The 22,345-nt window shown below is 32.2% G+C and overlaps 1 protein-coding gene across 1 annotated transcript in view; it reads left to right on the plus strand.

The window, feature by feature from the left end:
• Positions 1 to 22,345, plus strand: part of LOC134695339 (uncharacterized) — a 29,666-nt gene that overhangs the window by 6,759 nt on the left and 562 nt on the right. The window contains exons 4-6 of the mRNA XM_063556563.1: positions 923 to 1,110; positions 6,129 to 6,156; positions 17,777 to 20,527. Of these exons, the coding sequence (XP_063412633.1) occupies positions 923 to 1,110; positions 6,129 to 6,156; positions 17,777 to 20,527 (2,967 nt within the window). The remainder of the gene's footprint in view (positions 1 to 922; positions 1,111 to 6,128; positions 6,157 to 17,776; positions 20,528 to 22,345) is intronic.

A 22,345-nucleotide genomic window follows, 5' to 3' on the forward strand; every position in this document is an offset into this window, starting at 1 on the left:
GGGTAATTATCTTAAAGATAGTTTATTCTCATAAAACCATGCAAAGTACAAAGCTTACAGAAATGTTAAAAAATAATAAACATAAAAAAAATGCATTAAATCCTAGATAGTTATTGCTAATTATGAGGCTGTAAAACAAAGAGTGCCAAGTGTTGAAAATTGAGTGACTCTTTCAAAATTTTAACGTATTTGACTGTAATGTCTGTGTCAATGATAATTTTTATGACCTATGATAACAGCAATCCATATTTTATAGAAGTCATAAAAGATCAATTACAAACAAAATGAATATGACATTGAATATGCTGCGCTGAACCAAACCGATGACATTTACATGTTTTATGTTATCTCAATTATAGATGACTCTCACATAATTGCTATGATACATAAACACAAATGTATAACACAAAATATTGGTATGGCTCAAATCATAGGCAAATCAAAGTCGATGTCTGCAACATTACCAACGCGGACCAGATAAATCATTTATTTCTTCATTTTCATTTTATCTAAAATAGAAACGATGAACTGAAATAATATTTTGATATGATAATGACATGAATCTCAAACACCACAGAATATATTGATATGACCTTGGTTACTCACCGAACAACAAATTTGTTCAATTGTTTTTACCAGCGCATATCATACACAATTTCATATATATCCATCTGAAACAAATATACGCTTTCAAACCAAATATTTGAAACTTAAATGGAAGAGATAATGAATATTTCTACGATACAATATACAGAAAGCACAAGAAACGTGATCAAGTAATAGACAACACAATATTGTGTGTGATCCATATCATGGGACCTGTATTACAGACAACACAGGCAAATGTATATAACAAAATGTATATGCAACAGTTATCAGAGATCAATACCTTAATATTTCAAACAATTATCTTATTTGATAGGTCAAAATTTAATTAGTGGACTAAAACTCGGTATAGATATAGTGGATGAAATTCGTCAACAAACACACATTCTAAGTGAATATGCACTGACACTACGTACAGTAACTGATATTGAACGGAACAATCTACAAACAGAATTAAACAAATTAAAAGATGATTTACAGGAAAGAATGAGTGATGTGGAAAGGGTATGTAAAATTAATTCAACAACGTAATATCAATTAAACCTAAATAGCACTCACGAATACTTTGGTGCAACCGTATATAAGGTTTTTTGTCCGCTTGAAGTTTGACTTCGCATGAAGTTAGTTGTAGTTTCCAATACTTTATCGATGTTTAAGACGAAACGCGCGTCTGGCGTATAAAATTATAATCCTGGTACTTTTGATAACTATTTACACCACTGGGTCGATGCCACTGCTGGTGGACGTTTCGTCCCCGAGGGTATCACCAGCCCAGTAGTCAGCACTTCGGTGTTGACATGAATATCAATTATATGGTCATATTATAAATTTTCTGTTTATAAAACTTTGAATTTTTCGAAAAACTAAGGATTTTCTTATCCCAGGAGTAGATTACCTTAGCCGTATTTGGCAAAACTTTTTTGGAATTTTGGGTCCTCAATGCTCTTCAACTTTGTATTTGTTTGGCTTTTTAACTATTTTGATCTGAGCGTCACTGATGAGTCTTATGTAGACGAAACGCGCGTCTGGCGTATAAAATTATAATCCTGGTACTTTTGATAACTATTTAAACGTTTGATTCAAATATGACGTTCTGTAAACACTTTGAGTACACACCCGTTGTTAAATGTAAAGTCACAATGATACTGCACTCCGAGAATAAAACAAGAAAGTTCCTACTCAAATGGCAAAATCAAACAGTCAAACACATCAAGCGAATGGATAACAACTGTCATATTCCGGACTTGGTACCGGCATTTTCTTATGTCGAAGAATTCTTTTCCTTCTCTTACGTCGTAGTTTTTTTAAATAATACACCTCACACCAGATTGTGTACATGACGTTTTTGAACGATGCCATAACAATATTAAGGATTTGACGGGAAAATGTAAGCGTCACTGATAAGTCTTTTGCAGACGAAACAAAAACTAAGTGTTGAGTAAACACTTATACAACACATATTCTTCATGCGTTTTTGTTAGTAACCTTTTTAAAAGTGTCATCTGGCAACGACACGTACACTATATATGATGAAAGTACGTCATGTAATAACATAACAACCAGGAAAATGTATAAACCAGCATTCACTAACCATTATATGATTTTGTTATATTGTCTTCATGTTTACAAATGTTCGTGTTTTTGCTTATTGGCAACACTACGAGATCTACATAAATGCTTATATAAAAGAAATTATATGTAATTGATATAAAAAAACGATTTATATGATCAATGTGTGATAACTCTGCTGATAAACTATCCGTCCCCGCGGGTATCAACAGCTCTGTAGTCAGTACTTCGGTACTGACATGATTTTAAAGACACCTTTCTAAAATGGTCCTTTGATAATTTTTGAAATTATATAAAAAACTAAGGTTTCAACTCCCTCGGGCAAAGTTGACCGTAGCTGGATTTGGATTTTTATGTATTTTTTTTCATATTGCTGTTTCGTTTCTTATACATACTCGGATTGAAAATATTTGGCTTTTGGAGTTCCGGATCAAGGTAAATCTATAAAAGTGCTTCGGACACATTGAATCCATAAACGTGTTGTTTTTATTTATTTTATCTTAAAACTGTTACGGACAGGTGGTCCGAGTACACAGTTATTTCGTAGTGCATTTCTTTTAAACAATAAATGTAAATAAAAAAAATCCCACCTGCGCTTTCTCAATAACATTTTTACAGTGTGTTGTACTACTTTTGGGACAAATTATATCAAAATTATAGAAAACTTCATCAGCTCTAACTCAAAATATGGACAATTTCGTGTTAAGGGGGTCTTGAAATCTTTTGACAGCTTCCGAAGTGCTAATTTTTGACCTTTTTCAGCTGGACCTAATCACTACTTTACCTAAATATTTATGACCCAAATTTTTTTACAGTGTCATTTCACCTCCCAACTTGCTATATGAGGCATAAAACATGGAGAATTAAATTTGGAAGGGGTATAACAAAAATTGGCAAGTAACTCACTGTCCACATTAAGGACTATATTCGTGAACAACGAAAATCAAAGGACGATAACTGTGTACTCGGACCTAATAGGATAGAAAAAGTTGACCAATCTTTATAAAACTTGGTATGACACAAGCCTTATATATTATAAGACTGCTTACAAAGTTTCATAGCAATAGGATATATATTATAGACACTATGATTAATTATATATTCAACTTTACGTGTTAAATTTGGACGTTAAAATTGAGAAATTTCAACTATCAACATTTGGGGCTTTTAAAATTAAAATATTGCAAAAAAAATACTTTTACAATGCCTTAATATATAAAATATCATGTATTTAAAGCAATAGAGTACTCATTTTATATATCAGACTTAGCATAATTTTTCAAAAGTCAAATTTATATGAGCCTGTGCCTAAACATAGAGGTTTTCCAATGAAGGGGAGACTTACATGAAGATGTAATATTTTCCAGCAATTTTAAATTTGTGAAGCTTTTTGATTATAAATGATCCTTACATATGTACTTAATGTACTTTAAATGGAAAGAAAACTTACAAATAACATATCATATTAGTTTAAAAGGGTCTTAGGCCAAGTATGACTAAAAATAATTTAGGGTCAATTTAGGCCGTAGCACATATTTACATTCAAAAATGCATATTGAAGCTATAGGGAATAAAAAATTGTGTCTTTTCTATCATTTCTATACTCAAGTGACATGATACAATGAATCTGAGCACAAAAAGCCTCTTACATTCAACTTTTTGAGCAGACAGTATGGTCTGATACAAAGATTTTTCACTTTTTAGTGAAATACTTGCATGCAATTTTAGTCTCAACAGGCTTATATTTGAACCACATGGTATCCTACAGAGGTAAAGAAAGATATTATGTGAAATGAAACAGGTACAAAAGACATTGTTAAGTGCTTTTTATACAAATTTAGTGAGGTCTTTATTATGGACTTCAACTTTTATGTACCATGCTCCTCACATTTAACTTGATCCAAACAGGGCGTTAGATGAGGGTCATTTATACAACACACTTTGCTCATATTGTCTGAGATAATCTTCTTTTCTGTAAATTCAGAGTTCACAAATGAGTAATACAACTGGATTAAATCATAGAAACACCAAAATTGACACATGAAAACATGTCAGATAGAAAGTCAAAATGCCACTTATGCATCAAAATTGAAAAAGCTATGAAATGCTTATTTTGACCATATAATGCCAAAATTGGTCATTTTTGCAGAAATTCTATCAAATAAAAGTTTAAATCCTTTAGTTTTATGCTATTTGACAAATTGAAACCATCAAATCATTCAGGGAAGTTGCCAAAGTACATATTCTATATTTCCTGATTTCACCTCTTAGGTCCGAGTACACAGTTATTTCGTAGTGCATTTCTTTTAGACAATAAATGTAAATAAAAAAAATCCCACCTGCGCTTTCTCAATAACATTTTTACAGTGTGTTGTACTACTTTGGGACAAATTATATCAAAATTATAGAAAACTTCATCAGCTCTAACTCAAAATATGGACAATTTCGTGTTAAGGGGGTCTTGAAATCTTTTGACAGCTTCCGAAGTGCTAATTTTTGACCTTTTTCAGCTGGACCTAGTCACTACTTTACCTAAATATTTATGACCCAAATTTTTTACAGTGTCATTTCACCTCCCAACTTGCTATATGAGGCATAAAACATGGAGAATTAAATTTGGAAGGGGTATAACAAAAATTGGCAAGTAACACACTGTCCACATTAAGGACTATATTCGTGAACAACGAAAATCAAAGGACGATAACTGTGTACTCGGACCAGGTAGAAACTTTAAACAACACAATTATCAGCAATACAATAGTTAAGATCGACATACCCTTCCAGAGCATCTGAGATCACCCCAGTTTTTGGTAGGGTTCGTGTTGCTTACTCTTTAGCATTCTATAGTGTGTTTTCTGTACTGTTGTTTGTCTGTTTGTCTTTTTCATTTTTAACCACAGCGTTGTCAGTTTATTTTTTATCTATGAGTTTGAATGTACCTCTGGTATCTTTCGCCCCCTTCCTTTTAGTAAAATGTTAAACAACGGAAAACATTTGATGGTTCCGCAGTGAGTAATAATCCTTAAAGGACGATGTTCGTTCATCTCGAAAACTGTAATAGATAAATATAAACTGTAACCGTACAAAGATGAGTAATACAAGTGTTAGAAATCAGAATGAAAACGCAACCATTGAATGGCACTTTATAAAGAGTGTGCTCTGAAATAAAGGTTTTCTATCTAACAATTATGTTATTTGCATTAAACCCGAAAAATAACATATTTTTGCACCACATTCACAAAATTTGAAATTCTAAAGACATAGTTGCTTCGTTCATTTTGTTGCTTGATATTGTAGTTTTATGGACCTCCCAATTTTAATTTATCTTGGAGTACTTATTGTTTGTTAAGATTTTCAAGTATAGATTTTACCTGTAAGCTGCAATATTGGTAATTTTGTCTTCATTTCATAATTTTGTTAACTATAAAAGCGTAAGCAAATAGGTAGAAACTGAAAATCATCAATGCAACAACTAACAAAAAACTACTCAATAAGAACTTTGAATAATCAAACATTAAATGACTATGATAATAAAGGAAGAAATAGATATCAAAATGGGATATGTTCACTGGTAAGCGATTCAGGCTCATATCAGTTTCCATTTTGTTATCTTGAAACCAATAACACAGAGACTTGTTCAGCAAAAATCACAACAAGCAAGTCAAATGTTTTGCTAACCGAGATTTGTATTTCATTGTATTGCATGTGATGGTATTTGCATCATATCAACATGTACACAATCACCTAGTTCTACTTTTTACCATGGGAATTTTTCCAGCTTATATTCTAGTTCCGATTTCTTCTCTTTTTTTAGCAAAAGGTTTTTCCTACAAACACAGGAAATTTCTAAATAACAAACGTAAAAGCTCAAAGGATTGATTCGATTCCTTTTTTACTATAATACAATTCAATATCTATCTTCAAATGAAATGTCTGATCTCAATTATTTTCAGCAAAGTAAGAAGAATGCTGAAGATATAGGTGAGTTCGGTTATAAACATTCCGTAGAATATTGAAGGTATTTCTTGAAATCACATTCCATTCGTTCGAATTTGTATTTACATAGTAATACTAAATGTATGTACAAATTATACTTGGGGTAATATCGAAAGACAGAGGATTTTCATCAGATTATTAAAACAAACAAAAATGAATATTACAATATTGCAAATGAATGACCATAAAAATTTCTTTGTTATTTGTTATCAAAACTATAAAATATGTATCTATGATTCAAAATATCTCAATAATCAATCCAAATTTTAAAAGTAAAATAAAACTAACAGCTGAAAAAATTTGACTTCAATTTGTTCATATTAAGCTGTATTCAATTAAGAGTTTAAGTAACAGGTGTCAAGGTTTTAAGGAAAAGTAATTCGAACTAAAAACAAAAAAATTATTCAGGAATTCAATATTTATGTCTAATCTTTTGTAGTTTCCTTAGAACGGAGTCTTGATTTGACCCTACATATAATTCATACGTGATATTGATACTTTTTCACCGTTAAGAAATATATATTTTTACGTTCAGTTAACCTTTGCTGTATTAGTAAGTTTGCTTTCCGATGACCTTTAATATCCCCTCACTTTGAATACGAAAAACATACTACAGCGTGTTAATGAAAATCCAGTTAACATTTTTACATTTTCATACTTTTATCCGTTTCGGAATTTTAATATTATCACAATTTCCAATTAAGATTTGACTAAATACAAACATCCCGATATCTTCAGGTAAAGACGCTTGATTATATGTTTCCTCTATAGCACAGGGCACTTGATTTTTTTTCAATGGACATTTTTTGCTGAATTTAATGAACACATTCATGACATATGGTGGAAAAAAAATCTAATAAAATTGAGATTTGGAAATGGAGAATGTGTCAAAGAAAAAACAACCCGGTCAAAAAGCAAAACAAAACACCCGAAGGCCACCATTGGGTCTTCAAGAACATATTTTATTGTAATGTACATAACACCATCTTTCTCTTTCAAAGTAACTAGATGTGTTTTAAACTCGGATGGAATGTTGATCCGTTTTACTTTTTTTTTTATTTTATCGTTAATGTTATTTTACTCTTCGTGGTTTTGTTTTGCTCAGTTTTTTGTTTTTCTATGTTTTTTACACTTTTGTTAATTTCATTTTTCTTTCGTTTTTGTCAGTTGTGTTTGGTTTCTGAAGGTCTCTTCGACATCTTTCTTCCGCCACTCTTGAATGGTCTAGTAAACATCAAAATATTAAACAGATATGCTCTTGGATTGATTTTTTGTTTACCCTGAAATAAATAAAAAAGTAAAAACGTTTAACCTAAATCACTAAATTACCCGTCTTTTCATCTTACCGGTTTATCATTTTTCAAAATCTAAAAGTTATACAGACCTTTAAAATTATTTTTCTAAATATTTTGGGCTGATCATTTTAGTGGATGTACCAGTGTGTCAGCAACAAAAAAAACTTCAGTTAATAATAAACAAAAACATTAAATACAAAGCAAATTACATTGCAAACTCCTAGAAAAGCACGGAAACAAAGAGAACAATAATGCACAAAAACACCAAAGAGTCTGATATAACATAGGTGCTAAATTAGGTTGAAAAAAAAAGTAGCTATATGATATAGACTAATACACATACAACACATGATTGATGTATTGCAACTTGAGCAACTGAGTTTTTTTTTTCAGAGATGCTAAATGAAAAAAACAAAAATCGTGTCGAAGATCATATTCCACAACATATTAGAGGTATACAAAATTAAAGTTTACTAAGTCTTCATTGTCAATGATCATGGAAGCACATTAAGTTTAACATTGGTCAATGTGTTCATATAGTGTATATTAATTTTTAGGATATTCGGTCATATCAAAATAATATCGATTTAAATTAATGAATAAGATTGCGACATTAAGATTGGTATGCACATACGTAATTAACCAACCTTTATATACGGCTCTGATCCGTTTGTGATTTGAAAACCTGACAGGTTATTGATCAGGTTAACCATAAGGGTCAATTTTAATATGGCATTTGTATATGCAAAGGAGTGTAATTATTACATGTCAACTAATAAATTGCTTTCTTGATATAAAAATTTGCATGCAAATGATGTTCAACAACATTAATCCATAATTTATTTCAATCACCGAAATTATTTTAGGTGTAATACCACCATAGATTTTTCCCAATTAGTCTTTGTTAAATTGACACTTTTCAAAAAAATGTACAGTATTTATCTTTATTTCAACCAAAGAAATAATTTGCATGTATAAAGTTTAATCCTTTCCGATGCTACAGTGAAAATTTCACACTACATTTTATTGAATATGAGAAAGTGATCATCACCCGAAAGTAAACAACCCAATTTTTACACTGTTTTTACTGGTTACCTACTTTGGTAACTATGTAACCATAACGTTCCAAAATATTTTATAAGACCATCAAATAAAAAAAGAATGATGCTTTTAGACACCCAACATACATGTTTATGACTCAGAAAAATTTAACTGCATTGAAATGCCGGGTTAATTTTCTACAACTGTCAAATTCAAGGGAATATTTTTTAGGCCTACTTTCGTATATAACCGGATGTGACGTACCATGATTTGGTGGTATTACACCTAAATAACACCTAGATGTCAAATAAACTTAATGTATTTATTTTCCCTCCAATTGCAAGTTATTTCCAGCATAACTGTCAAGTTTTGTCTCAGTCAGAGCTATAGTTTCAGAGAAAATCACTATAATATAAGGCCATATCCCACGGCAATTTCAGTCTAATTTCTAATAGCTTTACACAAAAAGTCCACTTTCTTGTATTTTACATTAGAACATGGAGATAGAGAGTAATACAAAATACCTCAAAATGTTTTTAAAAAAGGTTATGTCCCTTGGAATGCTGGTAAAAAATAAATTGGTAAGAATTATAAGGTTTAAGTATGTGAGACTGGATTCTGATGTGTATAAATCCAGGGCAAATAAGTGTTTAGATGATTTATTGTTAGTGCAAAATGCAGAAGGCACAATGGCAAATTGTAAACTTTTGCGGCCAAAAAAAACCAACCAAACATGACATTAGTTGATACATACTTCAATGCTGAAGTGTCATCTGCAGACCAATTCACATATAAGATTTTTCAACAGAATATTCTTCAGATCATGATTTACACTGAAATGAAAATTCACATGTTGTATAAACAAAACTGTAAGGATGATTTAAAATTTGACACAGTAAACTAAATACAGCTTCGTCTGTCCACCCGTTTGACTAAGCAAACACCTGTAAACCCCCATTTCAAGGAAGTTTTACCTGAAACGTGCTTTCTGTGTCTCAACCCATTCCGAATAGTCTATGTTTACAATTCATGAACTTGTTTAGTAATAATTTTTAAAAACGAAAGTACAATTATAAGGTCACAAGTGCACATGAAGTTTCCCTAGATAGATGTAATACCACCATTGATTTGTCCCTATTAGTCTTTGTTAAATTGTCACTTTTCAAAAATTGTACAGTATTTACCTTTATTTGAACCAAAGAAATACTTTGCATGTATAAAGTTAAATCCTTTCCAGTGCAACAGTGAAAATTTCACACTAAATTTCATTGCATATAAGAAAGTGATCATCACCGGAAGTAAATAAGCCAATTTTTACACTGTTATTTACTGGTTACCTGCTTTGGTAACTATGTAACCTTAACGTTCCAAAATATTTTATAAGACCACCAAAAAAAAAAAGAATGATGCTTTCAGACACCCAACATCCATGTTGATGACTCAGAAAAATGTAAGTGCATTAAAATGCAGGGTTAATTTTCTACAACTGTCAAATTCAAGGGAATATTTATTTAAGGCCTACTTTCGTATACAACCGGATGTGACGTACCATGATTTTTCGGTATTACACCTTTACAATTAGCTGCCCCTACTCCATCATGGGTGTTCCTGTGTGTTCTTATAGTAAGAACAGAGTCTTAAATATCCTCAATTTGTTTAATTTGATTTGACCTATTGTTATACTGTAAGGTAACGATATCTGTTTGAGGGGGTTCATATAACATTGACATTATGTCTGTCCCTCCCACATGCGCGTTGTAGTCAACATAGAAACACTGGGCATACGTCTGTCTGGCTTCTTTAGCGCTCTCATGGATACAAATCTTGACAGATTTTTTCCGAAATGGATATCATAGGTGAATGTTAACATCATCAAGAACAGTTTCGAGAATCAGTGCCGATCACCTATTTCTTAAATTAATTAGTTTTAACGCTAAGGAAAGTCAATTATATGTCAAATGCACTGTAAGCGCTCTCACGTGTACAATTCTTGACATATTTTTACGAAATTTATATCAATGGTTCATATCAACAACATCTTTGACAAGTTTGAAAATCAGAACCGAACAGCTATTTTTTTTTAAAAGCATGCCCATTTGGAACATTAATAATATGGACAAATTTCATTGTAATCCCACCTCTCTCTTAGATATTTATAAAAAATGATTTGAAAACACATAACATAATTATTTTAGTAATTGACCTTGGACACATGTTTGCGACACAAGAGACACTCGAACCCTGTTCTTTTATTATAAAAAGAAGATGTGGTATGATTGCCAATGAGACAACTCTCCACAAGAGACCAAAAATGGCACAGAAATTAACAACTATAGGTCACTGTTCGGCCGTCAACAATGAGCAAAGCCCATAACGCATAGTAAGCTATAAAACGCCCCGAAATGACAATGTAAAACAGTTCAACGAGAAAACTAACGGCGTAATTTATTATTTTTCTTTAACCTATGTGTATGTTATTATGCCAGCTTTAGCTGGCACTTATGGTAGAAGCATCGTTTTGGGATAAAGAACGATAACTCTCTCTACACGACCCATCTGAAAAGTTTCGTCACTCTTGTTAAATCTCGTACGATTATTTTTTTTTATGGCGGCCGAATTTAACGTTTCAACGCGAACTTGAAAAAACGGTACAGATCGGAATAATTTCGATGTTAAATACGACATGAATTTTTATTGGTTTAAAAAAACAAGAATTCAGAAATTTTCGTAACTTGTGTAGTTAATTTAAATTTTATTGAACCACCATGACCACGGAAATTACCGAAGTTAGGACAATAACATCTGACGCCATGTTTCGTCTGCGTTGACTTTCCATAATAGTGAGGTCAAAACAAATTACCTAAATAATCACAGGTTCTTCATTTAAAAGTCACAGCATCATATATCAATAACATAATAGCGTAAAAGTTCCGTCCAGCCATGGGAACACAGAAAAAACCTCTGCAAGCAATACATTTCGATTTTTGTATGGCCATGCGGCATTTCGGGGTAAACTCCGGTGCACTGGTTGACCATGAATACTAATGTTCATCTGCTACATAATTCTCCACACCAAGGAACAGTGATAATGACGTTGGTTATACTGTTGAATGTGATGACGGTTATTCATTTAGACAGTGGCGAAAACAGAACTTTTCAAGGGGGGCCCCCTAACTCACTGACTGACCTGAAAAGGGGGGGCTCCAGTCATGCCCTATATAATCAACAGTTTTTTCCCACAAAAGGGGGGATGCGACCCCCCCCCCCTGGATCGGCATATGGTAGCCCACATCCTAATTCAAAACTTTACAAAAGTTTAAAACAAAAAAGAAATATTCAAATAATTCACAATCTTCTAATTCTGTACTTCCTTTGGCAAACTAAACTGTCAGGCCAAATAAAATAGTATGACTTTGTGTGATTCCAGTTACATCTGAAAAAAAGTAAGGGTAGGTAGGTAGGGATTTTTTTTATTTTATGTTTTTTTTTTACATTGAGTCTATGGGAGCAACATTCTGACTTTAACAGTGCTTAATGAAAAATTACAATAAAATCTTTAGGGTAGGCTATTTTTAAGACAAAAAAGTAGGGAAGGAAGGGGAACTGGAACCACACATATATTTTTATCTGGCCTCAACAAATCTTTTCATTGATTATGTCACATATCAGATATCTACCTTATAAGTCCTATGAGATGGACACTGTTTTGTTTTCTCTCTCTAAGTTTAATAAAAAAAAGAGACTTGAGTCTGAGTAGTACATTTAAATTTTAGTACTGTATATATTTAATGCTGCTATATTGTCCAAAATTAGATTTTATGGGAAGATGGAGTTATTATGATAACCCATGAGAATACCATGACTTTGATCGGTATATACAGAGCATGTTACTTGGAAGTATGTGGGATACATCCTTTAAAATTCAAGCTGCAGCAGTGGCCTGTATATTTCATGTGTCAGTTTAAACCTGATCATAACATTTTCAATCTACCAAGTACTTTATCACTATGTCACTATCAGGTTCACATTTCAACCTATTTAGCATTACACACTTTGGTTATATAATATCACAGTACCAAAATTGCACTCAGTAACCAAATTGCACCTATTCAACATTGCATGTATTCAACAAAAAACTCTGCAGAAATCTTTCAAGCTTTCTTTCACCATGTGAAGTTATATTATTGTCATATTTTTAAAAAGAGCAAATTAAGTATAAAAAAGGAAGATGTGGTATGATTGCCAATGAGACAACTGTCCACAAGAGACCAAAATAACACAGAAATTAGCAACTATAGGTCCCAGTGAGCAAAGTCCATACAGCATAGTCAGCTATAAAAGGCCATTTTATGACAATGTAAAACAAAAATTAACTTTGTTACCAGCATCTTTTTCTTCAAAAAATAATATTTGAAGCATGGAATAATGTCAAATTGTTCAAATATTTGAAGAAATAAAACAAACATCTGTTTATATTCCAGTTTTAAGGATTTGAAATTAAACATGTAATGGTGTATGGCATTTCGGTACTGACCTCATTACAGAATCATGGATTGTTTAGAGGTCAGTTCAAACCCATTTCTCTATCATCCTCTACATACATGGACACAAAACTAAATTGGTGTATTATTACTCACAGTATACAGATGTATATTTAGCATATAAAAAACACAATTTTTTTTATGTCAGTTGAAATCAAGCATATTTTAATTTTTAATTTTGGACCCTTCAAACTTCAATATGGACTAATTTGAAATCATTTGAACCCAAACATTTCTATTCTGCAGCAGTCTCTAACTACAAATTGTATAGGTCATATATAATAATAATCCTACAAAAAATATTGAAAATGTGTGGATTTTTTTCTTTGTATACGTAGCTTCTCTCATGTGAAACCAGTACCTTTTAGGTCACTATTTATGTGTTGCATCTAAATAGACATTTGCGAAAACTCGGTCTATACCTAGGATTACACTTTAGACTTACGATTACAGGTGACAAAAACAAGGGGTCATCTCAAAAAACAAAAACGAACCAAACATTCAGATACCAAATAGAAAAAGTTGTCTTCTATATATAACATATAAAAAAGCGCCGCTTTTCTGGATTTATCATAAAGACCGTTAAAGCCGAATATTTGAAGACATCGATTTATAAGGACAGGAGGTGTAGATGGATGTATGCTATATATATAAATTATATTTTTTTTAATTTCTTCTCGCCTCAGTGCTACCCTACTGCATTTTTTATCCCTAACATTCAATTGAATAGATTTGCGTATACACTTTGTATTGAAATAAACAACGTCGCTGTTCCGAGTGTTTGAAGACCCTTTTTCTTGACGATCAATGCTTTTGAATAGGGCCATATGGTCGGTCCCCACCCTTTATCTTGGGTTGGAATCCCCGTTTGAAGATGGATGGATCGACCCCTGCGTCGTCAGTGCACTCTCTATAACAATTCCATGAAATTAGTACCAGTCTCGGAACAGAGGTTAAATCTCAAGTTTCGAGCATACCAGTCCCAACCATGTTCATGGCGGATAATTATCGACACTACGAAAAAAAAACACGTCAATACTTAATGATTCCAAAGATCTCTATCATAATAATTGCAAAAAAGAAAAATAACTTGGAACTGGTTTGTCATTTTCAGTTGCGGATCTGAAAAAATACATAAATTGTGACCCACTGGCTGCCTAAGAGGGGCCTGCTCCCGTCACGTTTCAGTGATTCCCTATATAATCAACCAAGTGTTGTTATTTTAGCCGACCGTGCAAGGGCTGTATAGCCAGTCAAGGTCGTTAAAAACTTCCATTTGTATCAAAAGGGGACCAGGACTCCTGCGCCCTCTCATAAATCCGCTTCTGATTTTTTGTGTGTTGCTGTTGAAAACATATTTGGCAAGTTTAACTATTTTAGTACAACTATATTCTTACATTTCAGATGAGTCTGACGAACAGTCTAAAATATGTTTCCGACATAGAGAAGTTCGTTGATAACTGGTTTTTTTTTCTCGAAAAGTTTTGATATTTTTTTCTCTATTGAAACCAAAAACGTAGATAAAAGTGTTTGTCCTATTCAGGAAAAATAAAAGATGTCAAAGTTATACGGAACGGCAAGTGAAATTTCATGAAGAATAAATAGCTCAAAAACATCCGTCTGCTGTATTTCCTCATTCTCTTTAAAACTAAATAAAAGAGAGAAAGTATGTTTCAGCATAAACATGCTAACATGCTCCATGGTTGATTGCACCTTTCCTAAAGTCTTGCTGACTTTTTTCAGCAATTGTCCCAATCTAGCTACTGCAACGACAAATTTTTTGTGTGTCTCATGCTTAATTTATTTTTAAAATAATAACATTTCATTCTATCATACTTCGTACATTTACAGCATTTTCAACCTGGATAACACCGTAAACAATAATTAATGTTAACACATTGTTGAAAATATATTAGAAAAAATTCGTTGTTGAACTCGAGAAAAACATTACTTTCGTTACATTGTTTTGGATCGATGGTTTAGATTTACACTTTGAGAAAGCCCAACATTTAAATGTTACCCGTAAGTGTTATTGTAATCCTAATCGTAGGTGTATGACAGTTTCCGCAAATGTCTAATAGGAATTGTAACACATTATAGTGACTGAACAGGTTTAACAAATACTTCTCAAGAAGCAGAAAAAGAAGACAACTTGGAACAGCACAAGCCATGCCAGTATATGTATGAATAAAAACTCAGATCAGTATAGCATGGACAATATGTTAGATATATGTCCTTGTGAATAGTAAGGAAAGTTATCAATAATTCTGCAGATAGTACAATTTTTATATCAAGTGTTTTGTACATTTTCTGTTAAAATTTTCACACAATCAGTGAAACATTCAAAAAGGCTTAAAACTAAATTTTGATTACTGAAAGTTTCAAACAATGACAAGTGTTTTATTTACCAAATAACTCATGTGTTTCTGTGAGAAAAAAAATCAAGTGCAATTTTTGGAATTAAACTGGTAAAAATCCTTTTGACTCGCACTGGCGAATGTCAATTGTGAATATACTTAACAAATATATTTTCTTTATCATTATACTGACGTCAACATTATCAAGGAGTACACATTGTGGGAAAAATGCACAAATTACTGATAAATTAATTAAAACACATTATTTTGTTTGCATCTTCTACCAAATCAGTATTTGTTGCATCTTTATATATACTGAATGTCAGTAATAATCAATGTTAATATGGTAAATTTTTGAAGAAAATACCAAAGTTTTGGTTAAAAAAACACCCTCGAAAATGTTGTACCATAACCCCAAAATCAATTCTAATCTTCCTTTTGAGTATTGAAACTTCTAGTACAATTTTATAGAGATCCATTCACTTATACTAAAGTTATTGTCTGGAAACCAAATGTTTTCTTGAAAACAGAGACATACAAATGTATAATTGTATTACATGTCTATTGAAAACAACTATGACATGATTAAACATTACTCAAAAGCAAATGTTTGACATCCTTGTATATCCCATTTCCATTCTCAATTTTATTTTGCTGTCATATAATAAACACTTGAAAAGCAAGCAAGCCAAAAAATATATGGAAGAAATGACATAAAACTGACTTTGAATTTGTACATGAAATTGATGTAGAACACATAAACTGAAAATGATAAGGAATACAAATGTTTTTTTCTTCGAGTCTGATTTTTTTACCAAAACCCTTCTGACAGCGCTATCAATTTAAATTATTTAGTCAAAATCTAACAGTAGTATTTAGGTTCATCACAACAAATTGGCAAATACGACCGTATTTTCACCTAGAAAACTACTATGTACAAACTTACCTGTGCGGTTTGGGAAGTTTTAAATATTTTTAGATATATAAAAGTTAAATTTATTTTGCATAATCTGAAAGATAAAATCGTTTTTGGTAAAGATCTGGATTCAAATACTTTTTTTGTCCTCTGCTTGAACAGATATTTTTTTTCATCAATTTGGGAATCGAATATTTGTTTTATTGAAAAAAAATACCATACCCCTCCTGCCTTTTGAAGTTCAATGAAACATTGAAACATTTTCCATCTGAACATTTTATTTTATTTTAGACAAAAATTATATGTTAATGTAGCTTAGGACATTCGTCCTGAATATGCATGAGATATTTGCCACTGCCTTTAAGCAACCAACAACCAATCAATATATATAGGACATTGTCTTGGTATAAAGCTGGCATTTAAGGTAGCGCCTTCCTCATATTATGTCAGTTTCTATATTATAACAAGTAGTTTATTTTGTCTATAGCTTGATACGACATTGCATCTTTCGGTGTTGTGTCATAAAGACAAGCCAAACAGAAGTTCTATCGAATCACTAAATATGAACAAACAAAATGTGGGTTATACATTAACAAGTCAGCAACTCATTAAGACAAATAACTAAAAGAGCATCCTAGAGTTGTCAACAGCTGTCATAATACCCTGACTTTGTTTGAAGTGGTCGTTCATAACATTTAGATTATGATGATCTGTTACTTTGTTTGTTTGTTTTAGTAACAGGTTAAACAGGGACGATCATTTGATATTTGGACGCGGGAGGGGCATGAATATTTGTAAATGATGTGTAGAAGCTGACATTAAATTGCTCTATTGCCCAAAACAGAATGATGTAAAGATATTGTTGGGATATCATGTCTGTATGCATGATGATAGGGTTGACAATTCTCGTTTCATTTAACAACTTTAAAGTTAAAAAGTTGGTTAATATATGATTATTCTAATCAGACATAGTTTGACTTTGGATTGTACTATAATGGTTCCTTACATAAATCACATTGAGAATGCATACAGTTTAGCTAATCTCCACCTCCTGACATATATTTGCATATCTACATTTGAAAATGCCTGTACCAAGTCAGAAATATGACAGTTCTTGTCCATTCGTTTTTGATGCGTTTTGTTATTTGATTTTTGCCATGTGATTATGGACTTTCCGAATTGATTGTCCTCTGAGTTCAGTATTTTTGTGATTTTACTTTATACAAACTGAAATAATTTATTTTAACTTTATTTCAAAATATATATATTTTGTTATCAAAGAACACTGTATCAATTCATACAATATTAAATTATTTTTACCTATTCTCTGAACTTGACCTTCAGTTATATTTAGTTAAGAGAGCGGGTGGTTTTAGATGTAGAATGGTTGTCCTTAGTTCATTGTCAAATTAAACTTACAAATAAGACATCAGCTTTGATTTTTTCTCTCTGCAGCTGACCATGGACAAGAAATAAGAGAATGGGAGCAAGACCGAACTGCATTTTTGGAAACCAGAGCAACGCGTCACATTCTGGAATCTCTACCCTCGCATAACTGTATTGTTGTGACAGGAAGCTCGGGATGTGGTAAGTCTTCAACCATACATCATGCTGCCCTACACTTACGTGACAGTTTGGAATATGAGATAATACCAGTGTTAACAGGACCAACAGACATAATGAATTATTACAATAGAGACAAAAAACAAGTGTTTGTTGTAGATGACATATTTGGAAAGGAAACAATCAACACTCAAACACTACAGATGTGGAGAGATTATTCAGAAAAATTGGGCAAAATATTTGGAGTTGCAGAAACAGATGTTAGAAGTATAAGTGATGGCACGGTTTCCAAGATATCAAATCCAAGATTACTGATTTCTTGTAGACTGCATATAAATAAAGAATCACAGTTTCAACGTATTGCATTGTTCACTAAAAAAGTATTCAATTTATTATCACCCGCGTTGTGTCTGCTGGAAGTTGAAAGAATGCATATGCTGCACAAGTATCTTCCTGATGACATAATTGACAATATAAAACAAGTCAAGGATAATGTTGATTACTTTCCCTTGCTTTGTAAATTGTCAAAAGACAAAACATGTGAGGAAGTGGAGAAACTATTTACAGCTCCATTGGACAGTATTAAAACAGACATAATCACAATTATTGATACAAACAAAGAACACTTCTGTGCTCTTGTTCTGTGTATTGTTTTTAACGATGGATTTGATACAGATTGGCTTAAATTAGGATCAGTGTCAGAAAAAGAAAAAAAGGACAAACTTGAGCACATTGTCAAAGAATTTGACATAGACTTAAGCAAAGAGAGGCATAGAAATTCTCTAAAAGCTGGCTTTTCAACATTACATGGCACATATTTCAAACTGAGAGGCACAGAGTACAGAATGATACATGACAAAATCCATGAAATGGCAGCTGTAATCTGTGGACAACACCTTACCGAATGTTTTATCAAATATGCTACTCCTGAATTTATTCAGGATCATTTCATCCTCGAATCTTTAACAGAAATTCAAGAAAAGGATGATTTAATAGTACTATTGAAAGATCAAGAAGAAGATTATTTTGAACGACTGTTATGTGATTTAAAAGAGCATGCCGTTACAAGCACATTCAATAATGCACAGTTAATTAGTCAGACATTTAGAGATAAGTTAATAAGCTTTTTAAGAAAGAGTGATGTAAAAACAGTTTTAAAGAGCTTTGATACAGACAGTTGTATTATAGACAATAATTATGATGAACTAGAATATAGAGATAAGAAGAAACACTTTAATACGACACCTTTAATAGAATCAGCAACAAGGGGATACTTTGATATCGTTGAATTTCTAATTGTTAATGTTAAATGTAATGTGAATAACACAGACGAAAGAGGCCATTCTCCTTTACATAAGGCATCTGAAAGAGGACATACAGCTGTAGCTAAACTATTATTAGAGAACAATGCTGATGTCTCTCGGGATAACAACTATAAAATGTCTGCATTGTATGCAGCCTGTGCAGGAGGACATAAAGATACAGTAGAACTGTTACTTCAGAACAATGCTGATGTCAATCAGTGTAATAAGGATGGAATATCTCCATTGTATGTGGCCTGTAAAGGAGGATATAAAGATACAATAGAACTGTTACTTCAGAACAATGCTGATGTCAATCAATGTTATAAATATGGAACACCTCCGTTGTGTGTGGCCTGTACAGGAGGACATAAAGATACAGTAGAACTGTTACTTCAGAACAAGGCTGATGTCAATCAGTGTAATCGGTATGGACAGTCTCCATTGTATGTGGCCTGTAAAAGAGGACATAAGGATATAGTAGAACTGTTACTTCAGAATAATGCTGACGTCAATCAGTGTGATTATCGTGCTGAGTCTTCATTGTTTATTGCATGTACAAGAGGACATACAGATACCGTTGAATTTTTACTTCAGAACAATGCTGATGTCGCGCAGTGTAATCAGAATGGTGAGTCTCCATTGTATGTGACCTGTTATGGAGGACATACAAATACAGTAGAACTGCTACTTCAGAACAATGCTGATGTCAATCAGTGTGGTGAGTATGGAACAACTCCTTTGTGTGCGGCCTGTAAAGGAGGACACACAAATACAGTAAAGGTATTACTTCAGAATAATGCTGACGTCAATCAGTGTAATAATCGAGTAGAGTCTCCATTGTTTATTGCATGTCAAGGAGGACATAAAAATACAGTTGAACTGTTACTTCAGAATAATGCTGACCTCTCTCAGTGTGATTATACAGGTGAGTCTGCATTGTATGTTGCCTGTGCACACGGACATAAAGATACAGTAGAACTGTTACTTAAGAATAATGCTGATGTATCTAAGTGCAACAGTTGCGGTATGTCTCCATTATATGCGGCATGTAAATCTAGACGTAAAGATACAGTAAATCTGTTACTGCAGAATAATGCTGATGTCTCTCAGTGTGAACAACAAGATGGAAAGTCACCTTTACATGTTGCTTGTGAACTTCATAGGTCTGACACATTTTGGGATCCGAAGATACTTTGCTACTTTGGATATTTAAAACCTGACGATGATAAACTCGAAGAGAGAGATCATGGTTACCATGAAATTGTGAAACTATTACTTGCCTGTAATGCAGATGTTAGCTTGTCCGATAAGAAAGGAATGACACCACTTGATTATGCCCGTAAATCACGGGCCACGAGAATTGTAAAACTTCTTGAAAAAAAAAATCATCAAGTTTAAAGTAAACATTTTATAAATAATAAATTTCACCTAAAAACAATACTTAAAATGCAAAACTCTTCACTGAAAATCTATAACAAAATCTGGATCATAAACTAAGTGAAGAAATTAAAAATAAATGTGAGAAATGGAAACACCGTTTTATGAAATTAAGGCCGTTGAAATGTTAAAAATTAGATAAATCCCATGTAGAAGACGGAATTGTGAATGCTTTTCATAAAACGTATTGGTCTTTAATAAGTGACGACGTACTGGCTGTCATTACGGAAATATTTGACAAACATTTGCTGTGTAATTCCCAGTACAACTGCTGATTTTTTTCACAAACCTTTATTTTAATACACAAACATATATTCCCACTCCGCCCTATATGGTAATGTACACTAGTATCACTTGTTTGTTATGCATGTATGTTGTGTACAACCTGAAAGTTTATTTAATTTACTTTTTTGCATTTGGGTTTTTAATAAAGTTATAAGTTGTTTTGACACGTATGTTTTTGCATCATGTGATAAACGTTTTTCTTCTAAATTCATGAGCTCAAAGACTTAAATTGAAATTTATTTACTGGGACCTAACATTAAGTTTTATAGGTCCTATATACTGCAAATAAGAACACCAGAATAGTTTTAATGTATTTTTATTGTTTTTCCTTATACCCAAATCATAACCATAACAAGTCTTTTTTTGTTGTGTAGCAATTATCAATATTAAAATGTATAAATGTACTCAGGAAAATAGTACAGAAATATTCAAAGCTAAAGAATGTCTACTTGTATCATCCATTTGTGTTAAGGGATTCATAAAATATTGGATAACATGAACAACAATTCTGTGCAAAATATAATTTGTGCAACATTACAATTTTTACAGAGTATATACCCTCTTTTCTCTTTGTTGTAAATACACTCTAGGCAACTAAGTTTTGCTTATATGCAAAGAACGTGACGTTGTTAGTCTAAAGGAGGTTGCGTTCTTTGTCATTCTGCATAGACATATGGAGTTCTTTTACTTACATTTCCATTGATACATTATTTGTACATGTGACAATATTTTCATACATTTCTTGATAGGTTATCAATTATTATGTTTACCTAATACAATGTATCAAAACTGTTACTATATCATGTATATTAGGTTAATGTTGTTCTTGATTTTTCTACTTTAATGCATTTCCTGTTTACAATTTATTTACACTACTAACTGATAGACATGATTCATACTGTATGAATTGAAACAGCATTTCTAATTTATAGTTCGACTTTCGGAAATATGTTTTTAAGATTTTGTTTTTCTTAAGATCAGTTTGACATTTTGTTCGAATATCTTGACTAGAAAATCTCGCCAGTATTAGATAGATAAAACATGTATATGTCCCGCCTACGATAAAAGATTGACATTATGTTTCTGGTCTGTTTGTCGTTCAACAGACTGTTTGTCTGTCCCGTATTATTTATCTGTAGATACCATAAAGTGGTGGTCACATAAAGTTGAGAATTAGTACCCATCTCCACTATGAGGCCATATTCTGTTGCAAATAATAATGTCATGGTTCACTGAACATTGACAACTGATACGGTTACCTATCATTACTGGCCCAATTTCATTTGACTGTTTTGAATAGTTGTCTCGTTGGTAATCATGTACAAAAGTTTTTACGAGTAAGGAAATATTTTGTTTAAAGATAATGAAAACATAAGTTTTTAAATATTCCGTTTTGTAGAATAATAAGATTTTCAAAATTCAGTATGCGATGCCA

The sequence above is a fragment of the Mytilus trossulus genome, chromosome 13, assembly GCF_036588685.1.
Source record: "Mytilus trossulus isolate FHL-02 chromosome 13, PNRI_Mtr1.1.1.hap1, whole genome shotgun sequence".
Lineage (NCBI taxonomy): Eukaryota > Metazoa > Mollusca > Bivalvia > Mytilida > Mytilidae > Mytilus > Mytilus trossulus.